The sequence below is a fragment of the Galeopterus variegatus genome, unplaced genomic scaffold (assembly GCF_000696425.1).
Source record: "Galeopterus variegatus unplaced genomic scaffold, G_variegatus-3.0.2 Scaffold485, whole genome shotgun sequence".
NCBI lineage: Eukaryota > Metazoa > Chordata > Mammalia > Dermoptera > Cynocephalidae > Galeopterus > Galeopterus variegatus.
The window spans coordinates 186,220-201,114 of NW_007726596.1; the positions used below are offsets into that span (position 1 = coordinate 186,220).

The 14,895-nt window shown below is 37.3% G+C and overlaps 1 protein-coding gene and 1 long non-coding RNA gene across 17 annotated transcripts in view; one reads left to right on the plus strand and one right to left on the minus strand.

Moving 5' to 3' along the window:
- The window catches only part of LOC103587724, a 2,286-nt gene extending 464 nt beyond the window's left edge, over positions 1-1,822 (plus strand). The window contains exon 2 of the long non-coding RNA XR_550251.1: positions 10-1,822. This is a non-coding gene — a long non-coding RNA (uncharacterized LOC103587724). The remainder of the gene's footprint in view (positions 1-9) is intronic.
- A 517-nt stretch (positions 1,823-2,339) lies between these two features.
- The window catches only part of TCF4 (transcription factor 4), a 366,059-nt gene continuing 353,503 nt past the window's right edge, over positions 2,340-14,895 (minus strand). For 9 of the 16 annotated variants that reach the window (XM_008569249.1, XM_008569251.1, XM_008569248.1 and 6 more), the window contains 5 exons: positions 11,411-11,546; positions 9,624-9,786; positions 6,078-6,307; positions 5,534-5,674; positions 4,646-5,338 (listed from right to left, as the gene is read on the minus strand). In XM_008569249.1, the coding sequence (XP_008567471.1) occupies positions 5,538-5,674; positions 6,078-6,307; positions 9,624-9,786; positions 11,411-11,546 (666 nt within the window). In that variant the 3' untranslated portion in view covers positions 4,646-5,338; positions 5,534-5,537. Of the gene's footprint in view, positions 5,339-5,533; positions 5,675-6,077; positions 6,308-9,623; positions 9,787-11,410; positions 11,547-14,895 lie in introns of all 16 variants that reach the window. The other 7 variants (XM_008569247.1, XM_008569262.1, XM_008569252.1 and 4 more) reach the window with 2 other exon arrangements.

The window sequence follows — 14,895 nt, forward strand, 5'->3', positions numbered from 1 at the left end:
AATCTGTACATATTTTCCCTCCCATCATAGGTGACACGCGTTAGTCTGTACAAGTCAGGGGAAAAAACCCATCTGGTTGTTTACATCTGGATGAACAGTCAATAGAGCCAACCAGACTGGTGAGGTGGGTATAGTTTGAGAAAGTATAAATACAGTGTAATATTAATTGTGGTTAACAATATTCAGCCTTTAACAAAGTGATACAAAATAAATCATCTTAAGATTTTTGACTGAAAAGATCTAGCTGAGGATGTTCTGCCAAACAGCCGACCAACTGATCCAAAAGTTTAAGGCTGACTTGACTTAGCAACCTGCAGCACAACCGAAAACATTGGCGCAGTTCAGAGCTCTTCGAATGCATAGCTTCAGTGTTACACACACATTAATTATATTCCTTCAATTAGTTAATCCTCTAGACAGTTTTCTTTTTGTTTTGCATGCATCCCGTTCCATTTTCATTAAGGGCATCTCTTCCTTGATCAACCATGTGCTTTGCTTTTCAATTTATTTTTATTTCTTTTTTGTATGTTTTGTTAAGCTGTCAATACCTCCAACACTTGGAAAATGAAATATAGATGCAGTCTTACTTACAGAAGAGAATTATAACTACATGAACAAAGCAAAATGAAATGAAACAAGTATCAGAAACAGTTTATAAAAATGGCACATTTATTGCTACAGAACGGTCATGTACATGACTTCATCGAATAACTACAGATGGGAAACAGGTAATGGCCTAGACCAAGCTGGGTTTGTTTTTATCTTGAAGGAACTCCAGCACACAACCTGTTTGGACACGTCTACAAATCAGAAATACACCAAAAACATGAAAAAATCGAGGCACTCAGCCACACATTGAAAACAAGGTGTAACTGTTTATCTTTTTTTTTTTTTAATGTTTTCCTTTTTTCTTTTTTTAACAATTTTTTTTTTTAGTTTTTAATGCTGCAGCTATGTGTACAGTCGCAAAAAATTTCCCCGCTGCGACCTACAACTAAAAAACAAAAACAGAAACAAGAAACAAAAAACAAAAAAAAAGCTACCATACAGTTTCATCTTGGTAACACATGGTAAAATAACATCTTTTAAATAGTAAAATAAAGTAACAAACTTTTACTCATAATGATTCCAAAAATCTACAAAGAAGAAATATTCAGAATCTGACAACTTTTTTTTTTTGTAATATTCATGGTATAAAAGGATTGCTCCTGCGAAAAATAAGCCAAATATATTTTTTATTTTTAAATTTAGGGGTTTTTTTTCCTACTAGGGTGTACTACAGTCTATTTTATAGCAAAAAGAGCACTAGACAAACAAAGCTTTATAACAAAAAGCCAGGCACTGATACATGGTAAATCTCTGCTTTTTTTTTTTCTTATCTTCACTTAATTGCATCACAAGTAACAAGAATGAAAAAGGCCACAGTTCATATATTTTCACCATTACATATGTCTATAATACTTGAAATGAATATGGCAAAACCAGCACTGCACAAAGATGAGTCCACTTCAAGTCCCATGAGAAAGAGCATGTCTCTAAAGAAAAACAAAACCAAAGCAAAATAAAAAGAGAGGCCTGAAGGCCTTGGTGCCCCATTGTGTTGGAATTCATCATATTCCATCTTGATTTTTTTTGCTTCCAGTCAGCCAGCAGACTAAATTTTTGTGCTTGTTTATGCTGAAATTGTTTCATTCCTGACTCAAGTTCACTTTTGGACACAGATCATATATTCTGTCTGTTGGATGCAAAGACGAAAATCCTCTTAACCCCAAGTCTTGGTTCGACTCCCACCCCACTCCCCAATCCCTCATCAAAATAAAGATCACACACACACACACACACACACACACACCAAAAAAAAAAAAAAAAAAAACAAAAAAAAGAAAAAAAAAAAAAAAAAAAAGTCAAGAAATAGGAAAAAGCAAAACACAAAAGGAAATTGGAAGACTGAATCAGAACCAGTTGCACCACTGGGTGGACTGACAGTTGTATAAACATTAGTGTTCCTTGCAGCTACACAGAAGACAAATGGTAAAAATTTCTAGATGAACAGATCCCTATTCTGCATATTCATAAATTATTTGAATGTGGAGGTGGATCAACTGTTCCAAGTCGCTTTTCAAGTCCAAGATTCTTAAAGAGATCCCCAGCCTGCAAGTATCATCATCTACCTACCTATATATATATAGTGTAACATGGACCCTTATGAAATATTTGTATAGTACTTTAATCCTGTCTTCTGCTAAATTTCAGTTGAAAATCCAGTGCAGGATACCAATATCTTACCTGGGTTTGATCATCACAAAATGACAAGAAAAAAACACACCAAAAAGGCCACATTCCCTTTTTTCTTCTTTAATGGGGATACAACCCAATTAATACGGATAGGTGCAGATCAAGTTTCTCCACCAGGCAAAAAGTAGCGAGCAGCCATTGGTGGCCTGGAAAGTTTTTCGCTTATTTCCAAAAGGGAATTCAACAGTAGAGGTACTACATTACTGGGTAATGCACACATCCAAGCTGGTGAGCAATAAATTGCAGCTTTTACTCTGTTTGAGTGAGAATAAAATATAAAGCACCAATTTAAAAAATAACCAAATGACTACAAATTTAATTTTTTGCTTTGTTTATAGATTTGAAAAACTTTAATTCAGCTCTATTAAGCACCTTTATGATAACATGTATCAAAAGTGCCATTCTTAAAATGTACATCAATGCAGGGAGTGTTTCCAGTTCCCTAAAGAGTAAACACTGTATTTTCGTCTGTACACTTATCCTGAATGTCATCAGAGTATACCTGCTTCCTATATAATATTGTTCCTAGGGATACCCGCCTTGGTAGACTATACAAAGTGAGTGCAGAATGTACCACTAAAAGGAAATCTTTAACATACTGGGGGAACAAGTACACATGGTTTCCATTATGCAGGGAGGAGGGGAGAGTACACATTATTATCTTCCACGCCCTTCATTGAGTCCCTCTGTTCGTACATTTCACAGGCAAGCCCCCAAATGACTTTTCATCCAGTTTGATATCTGCTATTCTCCTAAGGTTTTAATCCACCTCCACATTTTAGGAACTTATCAACAAATCAAAGTATTTTAGTTTTATCCCTACTGAACATATTTACAGTTTTCAACACATACACAGCTAATCAAAATGTTTATGGGTTTGTAAAAGATGACCACGTGGTAACTATCTTATTTGTTCTTACATTTTCAGAAATGAACATAAAATTCAGATTCCTGTAGCTCACTATTTCATTTAAATGAGACTTTTTAAAAACCACAGTTTAAAAAAAACCCAAAAACTGATACAATGTATTAAAACACATAATAACAAGAGTCTACATGTAAAAATATAACTTTTACATACACAATTTCAAAATAATGATACGTTTGCCATTTGTTGCATAAAATTTACAAATGTATTTCATTACTCTAGAACTGGCAAAACAGGAGAACAGATGGAACATTTAGACCATTTTGATGTATTTATGGCATTTACTCAGTGCTGATAGGTGGAAAAACTACTTGAACAGGGATTTTTTTTTTCTTAATACATGCCAAGATTGTGTGGCTGTAAAAATAGAAACGAGTTAGAGACAAAAGGATGCTGACAAATACTTAACTAGGAGCACTATTTGTTTACTGCACTATACACCAAAGTCAATCATTATAAAGATTCACGATGGAAGTTGGTTCAATTGTGCCCAGACGTCAAAGCTAGCTATCTGATGAGTTGCTGTGCCATAGCTTGATCTATGTTTCTATCAAATATGTTAAGTACAAACTTCATTCATACTGGCCAGAGAAATACTGCACTAACCCTCCTCAAAAAAGTGCAACTTAATGCTTTAGGACTTATAAGGCTTGTTATAATGCTGTATGATGATTGAATATTGGCATTTTTTTCAGATGAAGGAGGAGGCAGTTAAGTCATCTACATTTTAGTAAACCCATTTTGAAAAAAAAAAAGTCAAGAAAGCAACAAAATCAATCAGCTCTGTCACACTACTTGCAATTTTCTCATTTGATGGTTTTTGAACTTTACTTGTTTTTTTTTTGTTTTTGTTTTTGTTTTTTTCCAAAAATCTGACCATGTATTCAGAAACGCCTCACTGCACACTACTTCGGCTACACAGGTAGGTAACACTTTAATCGTTTTGTTAAATCACAGCCACTTTGATTATGTTATGTTTCCGATGATATAAACATTGGAAGGCACAGTGGTAACATTGTAGCATTCTAACCTTGTACCTCTGAAAATCCCAGAATAGGGTCCCAAACGCAACATTACAATTCAGACAAACTCTTTTTTTGCCATGTCTTAGTAATGCTGCTTGTAATATCTACACATGATGTGACTTTTAAGTCCTGTGTTCCCAAAAGACTGGAGAAACAACTTTCTACTTATTTATGAATGAGAAGCAACATCAGGGTCAGCATTTCATCCTGCACTACCCCTCCGGAAGCAGAGTTGGCACTACAGGTTACAATAACAAACCGGGAGCAGGGACAGAAAAAAAACCAAAAAAAAAAAAAAAAAAAAAAATTCATATTTACAGTAAAATCTTTCTTTTAAAAAAGTTAATCAGTACTATTTTTTTACAGGAGAAAAAAGTCTGAAACAAATGAACAAAAGCTTACCATAGTCACTAAATTTTTAATATATATTTATATATATATTTATATATATATTTGTCATAGGTCTATAAGATCCATCTGTTCCTCCTACCCTAAGGAATGGCTAATGTCATCACTTTGTTGTCATCAGGACGTTTGCTGGTTTTGTTACTAGGGTAGCCAAGCTTCCCTATTCAATATCCAGTAATTATAAACACTAGCTGACTTGAAATACCAACAAAAACGTTCATGTAGTTTTCTTCAGAAGTACACTTTTTCATTATTGCAAGTTTACAATTTTTTTTAAATTAAATATTTTTTTCAGACTTACAAATTAATTATATTTTTTTTTTCCAAAAGAAGTTTAGGCACAAATGCATTGTTCCACAGTGTGGAAAGATTGCCATTCAGTCTCTGGGCTGCGTCTCAGCCTGTACATACCGCTTTGCACATTCTGAATGATATGTTAAAGAAAGTCGTCCCTCAAGTTGCACTTTTTTCTTTCTTTCTTTTTTTTTTTTTTTTTTGTTTGTTTTCTGTTTTTTGATAATTGGGAATGCTGAAACCTCTTGCGTCTGTGATTCATAACTACTCAGACTTGTCTTATATTACAAAAAAAGGGGTTAAGGAGAAGTGTTTATGTGGGTTTAAGATAACAGAGCTGTTAAAGAAGTGGTCTCTTGTTTTAATGAAGCAATGTGGCAACTTGGACCTGAGAAAGGAAAAAGAGAAAAAAAATCAATTAATACATTTATAAGAGAAGAAATGCTTTGTTTTTTTTTTTTTTTAAAATTCTTTTTCCAAGAAAAAAAAATCTGTTAATTTGGATAAAATTTGACTTTTATGGTTGATGTGCTGGTGAGCGGTAGGAATGAATGATTTCAGAAATGGTCAAAAACAAACTTGCCCTTTTACATCTGTCCCATGTGATTCGATGCATCTCCCATCCCAGGGTGTGGGCCGGCCAAGGAGAGCGGGGGAGGCTCCGAGGAGACCTTCTCTTCCTCCCTTCTCTTCAGACACGCAGCTTTTGGGTTCAGATTCCTTTCTATGGAGGATGAAAGCACAGGCCATTTAGTTAATACCAAGGCTTCCGGTTGAGGGCAGAAACACACTCTTCTGTGTGTGTTTGACCCTTTTTTTCAGTTTTTACATTACCGAATGAAAGGAACAATTAGTAAATGTGCTCTGTGATGATTCAATTGGTCACAAGCTAGTAAAAGTTGGACTGCGTAGTGAATTTGTAGTCTTAGTTGTAAGAGAATCCTATAACTTAACTACAGGAGAAAGGGATGCTACTTATGGATTTAGACAAGGTCTGCAATTGACACAATGATTCTGAGTGATGCTTAACAGTCCACTCTCTGCTACCATCAAGGCTGGCCTGTCTGTCTCGGTTCTTGTGATGCAAGCTACCCACGAGCTCTGCAAGGCCACCAGCCTGCACTGACCTCGGACTTGCTGCTCCAGGCTGAGGATGACAGCCACTGCCTGGTGGAGGATCAGGAGCTTGGTCTGGGGCTTGTCACTCTTGAGGTGGAGCTGCACCATGCGGCCGAGCTCTTTGAAAGCCTCATTGATGTCGCGGACCCGCAGGCGTTCACGGGCGTTGTTGGCCATCCTCCGCTCCTTCTCACGCTCTGCCTTCTGCTCGGGTGTCAGGTCCTCATCATCATTATTGCTGCGGGACAAAAGGGATGCGGCATTTTCTAATGGTGTGGGGAAAAGGAGGCAACTCAATTACTTTGCTTTCTTTCAGAGCTTTCAGGGAACTTTTCCATCTCAAGCCACGTCCTTGGCAGAATTTTACATACATTTGACCTTGGAATTGGTTTAGATGGATCTGACAGTCCATAAACAAGACATCTGGCTTCTCCCAGACATTAAACCCAAACCAAATAGAAGAGGATAATCCAGGTTAATGTTGGGGCCCAGAATGTACCCATACTAATATAGGGGGCAAAAAGGCGAAACACAGCTTTTATCGATAATGCTACACTCTGCACAGCAGGCTACCAGCAATTTATGCTTGGTCTATACCACATGACAACACTTCAGAAAGACTGTCTATACTTAATCTTTCTTTTTTTTAACAACTTTCATATGGTGACATCTGAAACTTAGGGAAAACAAGTGATTGAAAAAAAGATTTTTGATAGGTCACAATAAACACAAGGCAGCTTAACAAGAATAAAAACAAGTCCTGCATCTAAGGTACCAGAGCAATGGGAGGGAAGACAGTGGGGCTATTGTCCAGGTGTCACCATTACCAAGCTTTGAAGGCCTGGTCAATCCACTTACCCTATCTGAATCTTATTTTCTCCATGTATTAAATAAAAGGTTAGAAAAACATGATTTCCATGGCCTTCAACATGTTATGGATGTTTATGATTCTCAAAACAAGCTGGGGAAACCTGAATTGTTATCAGCTATGCAAAACAATACAAAAACCAAACACCTTCTGCTTGTAAATGGCCATGATCTCAGTGTGAGTCAAAAATGAAGCCAAAGGTTAATCTCTGTGAGAATCAAAATAGTCTATGAGTCATAAGAAAGGCATGGTTGGATCTGGTATAGTCTGGAAAGATAAGATCAGTTTTGTCTATTTCTGGGTGTCATAGTGACAAATTAGAAACTCTTTAATGGAAGACAAATAGAACGATGAGCCATCTAGAAAACATACCCTATGAGGAAGGTTTCGTGGCAGGAGGGTTTCAAGTATTTCAAGGACTATCATATAAAAGAGAGGCGTGGGAGACGTGTTGTCTCAAGAAGGCAGAATATAATAAAGAAGTCTGAATAACTACTATGAATTGACACGAACAAGAAACTTTTGGATATGAGAAACATCAAAAATGAAGTAAACATCACTGAAAAGTAATAGCTCTCCCTTACATTATGGAGGTGACCATCTGTAATAACGTTAGCCTACAGACTCAAGCATTGATCTACAGGACCATGAAGGTTTAACCTCTACTTTAAAATTGCACACATCTGAAATGTTCACAGGCTAAAGATGATTAATCACATTTTAGAGCTGCAAGACACGTGGGAAGTTTAGTCAACTCAATATATACTTAATGAATGGTGGCATAAAATGTATGGCTCCAATCTTCCATCTCAAAGAATCTCTGGGTAACCTCCAAATTGCAATAAGGATCAATTACACTTGAGAAACTCTAATCAATCAAAAATGGGAGTGGTATTCTTTGGGTCGCAAGTACATGTTGCACATAAAGATGATGTAAGAAGTAAGCCATGAATGCTCAGGGGTGGGAGGGTGGGGTGGGGAGGAAGAAACATATTGTAGGTCTAGGTTCCTCTTCCCACAGGTTAAAGTCCTTTCCAGATAGCACTATCTGCTATAGATGTGCGCTGGTGAACACACAACGGAACCAATTAGTAAAGGGTCAGTAAAGGGCCACTTTCTCTGCCTTCTCACTCTTCTCAGTTCTCTGCCAATTCCTTCTCCCTTCCTACCTTTGACCTCTGCTAGTGCCAAGGAGATCAAGGTTATTAATTCACTCCTACATTCCACTAGGCAAATAGGCTGTAATAAGTGAAAGGAAACAGAGTGGAATCTCTGCTGGGCCTGTCCTGACATCACACATGTGCCATACTGTACACAAAGGGGACTTGAAAATGGGAACTTGTCTTCCAAAGGTTTGCAGGCTAATAACTAACTAGAATTGGTTATTCGCTTGTAAGTAAATTGGTTATGCCAATAAACTGCCTAGATTTGAAAAGCACTGCCTTGTAACACAGTTTTAGAGGCATATATAAGTAAATGTCTCAAGAGTGACCTTTTAAAATAAGAAAGTTTTCAACAGCAAATTAAAATGTTCTGAAACTTCAAAGAATCCATTAATATGCATAAGTTATAGCCACTAATTAAATTAACAAGAACTGAGACTAATGGTGACGTTGTTAAGGACATGAAATTCCCTCTTTGGGATTTCTTGCCACTGTGGCCCAAAAATCAGGAAACTCTGTAAGGATGGTAGAAAAGGGTAAGCTAGTATTGTTTAGTATTTTTGGAACTCGTGGAAGGATATGGAATGTAATTTATCTCAATAATTATAAAGGCAACATGAAAAGGCAGAATGTTCTTAATTCATAAAGGCCAATAGATGTAACCTTGAGAACCACAGCCTTTAAAAGAAAAGCTGTAGTTTTAGTACAATTGGTTTAATTTGCAAATAAAAACAACCCAAGAGAACTGATGCAAAGTACATGGTATTCAAAAACCATCTGATTACCGATTAGAGTTAAAGTTCCAGGAGACAGACTCTAATTTAAAGATACTGAATATTTAAGAAAACCAACCAGAAACTACTTTCTTGCATTTGTGTTTTCCATAAAAAGGAGTATCCAGGATGAAAAAAACTAGCAATTTAGGTATTACTCTTATATACATCATTATTTACAATAAAACTGGGAAATTCATATTTTCTCACTTTAGAAGAAAAGTTACAGCTGCATCCACATCAATTGAGTTTTTAACATGGCTAAGATCGCTTTAGAAATATTTTAGAAAGTTAGGTATTACTCTTATATACATCATTATTTACAATAAAACTGGGAAATTCATATTTTCTCAGTTTAGAAGAAAAGTTACAGCTGCATCCACGTCAATTGAGTTTTTAACATGGCTAAGATCTCTTTAGAAATATTTTAGAAAAAATATTTCTGACCAAATTTGTAGAGTAAGTATAGTTTTAAAAGTAAACCATTTGCACTTGAATTGGTTACAAATTGTTTTTACCATGTGTAATTAGCATTGGGTCCAAATTCATAAATGCAAAGACATTTTAGGCTTCACTAGAGTACAGGTATCTTAAATGATACTTCTGGTACTTCTAGAGTAGGCCTTTAATTTTCTTTTCAGCTGTAGATTTACCTGCCAGGAAAAAACTGAATAGTTTCTTCCTGTTCTGTTCACTTCATCAAAGTCCAATAAAGGAATTAAATGAAGCGACAGTATTATATACTGTTACCTAGATCTTGACCTAGTAATTGATTTGATATCCTTCTTGTCGTCATCTAATTTCTTGTCCTCGGAAGATTTCGTGTCTTGCAGGTTCTCATCGCCCTCATCGTCAGACTTGATCTCAGAGCTGCCGGAGGAGACACTCTGCCCCTGTAGTCCTGGTGGCATGCCTACAGAGGAAAAGAGACCAGGTGACACATAAACTAAAACCTTGATGCACAAACACGCACACCCCAGATTGCAAGGCTGCCGGCTAGACAATTCATACTGCCGAACTGTGATCCTTCTGGTGCTGTTTTTCCTGCTCTCTGGTGAAGTTTCAAAAATGCACCTGCGGAAACAAGTTTTCCCGGCATTGGCTCTGAGGTTAAATCCTATTTTGCAATCTTTTGGAGTAGATGGTAATTTCACTGTCTACAAAACATCAACTTAATTGCAATGAAAATCATAATCATGAAAATCACACACCTCAATGTTCTGATTAAGAACCCAAGTAAATATCAGCTATTATATTGAGTTTCTTCCATATGCAATGATTTAATAGAAAAATGTCCTTAAAATATAATTCCCAGGGAGTACGCTAAATACATGCAGTCAAGACTTCAATAGATACCCTAATGATATTCTGAAATTAGGCTTCTCTTATCCTCAAGGAGTAATCAGCATTTAAAAATTTTACATATGGAAGTCAGTTCGCTGCTCACTGAAGAAATTTCTAGCTATGTCATTGCTCAACTTTCCAAGATTTTACATTTTAAAACATTACCTTACATAATTATTTATTTCTAAGGTAGAAGCATGTCGATTTCGTAATTTCTCTCTATTTCTAATCTGTATATTGTAGACCCTTGTCACTCAAAATTTGGTCCATGGGCCAGGAGCATTCTTATCACCTGGGAGCCCATTAGAAATGCAGAATCCCAGACCTACTGAATCAGAATCTACATTTTAACAGGATCCTCAGGTCAGGCTTATGCACATTCCAGTTAGAAAAGCACAGATCTAGGACACAGAAAGCAAAATCAAAGGCTCTTTAAAAGAGAGGTCCATCAAATTATTACTATTCAGATAAAAATGGGTGGAAATACCCTTGCATATAATTAACACTTGGATTTGTATAGTGACTAACAGTTGGAAAAATGCTTATATGTATTCCTGTGGTGTGTTATCATTTTTATTTTGAATGTGGAGGGAATGAGAAGATGCCACTTAAATGACTACAGTCAGCTGCCTGGCAAGTAGCATAGGGACCCTGGGACCCAGGTCTCACTCCTGAGTCACCAACTTCCTGGGGTCAGCAAAGCCACTCGTTGTCAGTGGTATGAGGCAGTCATTAGGGGCTAGATGACTCAAGAGCAAAAATCATCCCACTGAGTTCCATTTTTAAAATGTACCTACATTTCCTTCCATCTTAAACAACAAAAACAATTTCCTTCCTTCCTATGCATTTGGAAATATCATTTTCAGGCCACAACTAAGCACATTAGGGGACCTGAACGAGCAAAATGTGGAAATAGCTAAATAAAATGTCCTCTCATCAGCCTGCTGTCTCATTCCCTGCTGAAATAGGACCAGGATTTTGGAAGATGTCTGAGGAAAACAGTTACTGAAGAACACAATTAGCAGGCTAAGTTCCAAATACTTTCCCATTTATTTACCATCTTTGTACCAAATTTGGTTCTTGGTTTTCTGCCAGTGTTTCCTGAGGGATGATGCCAAGTAAGCCTGGGATCAGCACTGGGTCTACTCTGTTGTTTAAGTGAGGTTGCAAGTGCCCTCCTGAGGCAGACCTACCTCTGTAGGGGTCCTGGGGTGGGTTCAAGTCAGGGGAAGTTGCAGACTGGACAGGAAGCTGTGGAACCGGAACCTGGTTTGGCAGAAGAGAATGGCTGCCTCTCAGGGCCACACCATCTTCACGATGGGCCCCAACCTGAAAGGGTGAGAGCAACCATAGAGTTTAGCAGGAACCAGAGGTGTAACAATTATTTCCAGGGGCAGCAAGAACCTGATAAAGGAAGACTGGCCTTTGAAAAACAATACTCCCAAACGCATTTCACTAGAGGGCGCTGAAGGACTGCACATGCACCTATAGCTCCCTGCAAAAACACTTAACACTCAGTAAGATGCCGAGCTGTACATTCAGTGACAAATATGGCAGAGGAGCTCAGGCAGGTAAAACGTCAAATTGTCTCCCAGGGTGCTGCAGCGGAGCGCACTGATTCGTACCCATCTGTCTTCTATCATGTCCGCCAACAGATCTGACAATTATCTTAATGCCCATATGCTTAATTGTGGGCTTCTCAATTCCCCCATTGCTATCGGAAATCCTACAGGAATTTCAATTTGGCATTCGACTTTCATTTCAGGGGATAAGATTCTCAGGCCTGCCATTTTTTTCCCCCGTAATGCCAGCTAAGCCTCTGACAGCGGAAGCTACAGCAGTATGGGACATAGCCCCTGCTTGGTACAAATATAATAAAATGTCACCTGGCTTTCCAAAACTGGCAGCCCATTCCAAATTAATGTTTACTGTATTTCATCGGCTGCTGAGTTCCAAATCCAAAGGGGGACCGTTTCTGCCAATGCCACCACACCGGAAAATGTACCAATAAAGGTTTTATTAAACACACCAGTAATGCCATCATTGCCATGCAAGGATGTTTGGACACTTTTCCACTCTACACCCGCCCCCCCCCCAACTATTCTGCTCCTAGAAAGATACCATATTGTAAACACTCTTTATGCTTCCAAGAATAAAATTATAGAGTACAGCATGGTTACTTGATTGGAAAAAATATACTGCTGAGCTTTTTATTAACTACTACTGCTACTTGCTCTGGGGTCCAGAGAACTTGAACTTGTGGCAATTGCTGACTTTAAAGCATACACCAGTAAGTATTTGTAAGCCAAGAGGAACATGAGTAGCTCACATTTTCCTTTGTATTTCTAAGTAGTTATCTTCTTAGCCTATTGTTAAGTGAGTGTTTATGCAGAACAGGGGGCCTAAGACCAAAAAATATTTATCCGTGAATTTAAACTGCCATAAACCAAAGTTTAATTTTTCCAATCCAAAAATATAAAACCATAAAGCAGAATGTTCACTTTTGCTACCAAAATGTTTTAAATGAGTATTTCCAAAGAATGCAACAAGAATCTGATCAACAACAATGAAATTCACAGGACTGAAGCACCTGTGATTTAAAGGCAGCCAAATATTAAGCGTCATCTTTCTCTATTTTATACACACACACACACACACACACACACACAGCCAAAACAATTTAAAAGAAAATAATTTTTTAGGGGGGAGAATCACATAAATCATACTAATTGTTCAGATTCAAAATACAGCAAGAATAGTAAAGGACTTAACGGTCTGTGAGAATCAGGACGTATGAATTAATATTTTAGTTGAGAGGTCTGGGGAGTCTGGTGCTGTCTGCCACCCAATGCCTGTGTTGCAACACAGAACTTCTGAATGGTGGTTATTTAGCCTCTATGTGGGTCTTCAAATGTCCTGAGACCCTATAGTTATCTCCCAAAGCAGCCCATTTCATCTTTACCACAAACTGGCATCTTTGTAGATTGCACTCACCGGTCCTACTTCAACTTCTGGAGTCCCACGGGGTGAGTGCAAACCCTTTTTATATATTTAACCCTGTTACCATACCACACCTGTCTTTCCTTTGTAACTGCAGTCAGTTCTCCTCCAGGCAGACCATGCCCGCCCCTTTCCTTCAACCATTTCTCACTCACTCTTTCTACATATTTTTATTTTTATCAAACAAAAGAGTGATGGCTATTTTCCATTCAGGTTTTGATTTGCCATTTTTATATTTGTGCATTTAGAAGACTGATTCAATTGATGACTACCCTTTCAATCTAAGACGTCATCTTGTAAGCATGAATTTTACAGGCCTTGATCAAACGGTAGCTATTTATATCTGTCAATCAATGTGAACCTCAATAATTACCTTAGTGCTGATTCATATTTATTGATATTCCTGATGGATTTAATTTCTTGATTTTCAACAAAGGATGATTCTAAGTTGGAATCACCAAAGGTAACCACAGATCTGAGAGTAGTGGAGATGTTCACTCCTATTATTTCATAATTATGCTATTAACACTCTCAAAAGCCTTCTCTGCAGGCATCTGTGACTTAACTTAAGGTTAATATTTTGCTTTTTGCTTAAAACATATTCAGTTACTGATCCTGAAGTGGTTTTTCTCTCTAGATCACATTTAGTTTAGTCTCACAAGAGGAAAAAAGAGCCCACAACCAATTGCCTTTTTATTTTCTTTGCCCCAATTATTATGAAAGACAGTATAACTGAGTGAGAAGAGTACAATAATGAGAGCCACCAATGTCTACATTCTAATTGTGACAGGTTTCCGTGTTGGCTGCGTGACCATCATTAAGTTACTTGGATGCAAAATGAAGAATATAACATTAGAAGTTATAGAGAGTAAGTACCAAGTTCCCTGTAAGGAGTAGTGATAGTGCATGCAAAACAACTGGTACATAACAGGAACACAATAATTATAGATCGTATCGCGTTTTAACTGAATATGCTTGCATATTACATGAAAATAACTGCCTGTGTAGTTCAAGAACCCTCAAAACTCAAACTGTGGTCATCTTTGTGTGCTTTGTATCTATTTTGCTCACATCCATTTGATTTTAAACCTTTTTCCTGTACAATGACAGTGAAATCTTAAACATTATAAATATATTTGAAAATACAGTTGTTTCAGCTATATTTTATTTTTGCTTTTAGGCAGATATGTTACCTAACTTTTTCTGTCTTCTATAGATCATCTCAAATAATATCAATCATTTTCCATAAAGGAAGTTAGAGACAAAGTTGACCTTGATGTTTTATGGCTTCCCTTGTAACTATGTGTACTCCAAGTCACACGAATAACCTTTGATAGGTCATGACCTATGTGGTCATGAGCTGAATTCTCCAGGATCAACTCCATTGTCTGTGGCTGTGGAACTGAGGAACAAGCTTTGCCTTGCTTGTTTCCTTGGCCACAGACAGCATGTCGTAACCCTATTTATCTCTCTTCCAGAAACATTTATGAGACCAAGAAAGAAACATTGTGGATGGTCAGCACAAATCTATCACTAGAATAACTCAGATGGCACAACCAATACCGCCATCTGTATATACAAGGGTCAGGGGTTTGTCCACCTTCATATAATAAATATACAATAATGTAACTAGGAAACAGATTCCTCCAACCTACAAATTGGCACTAGGTATGATATA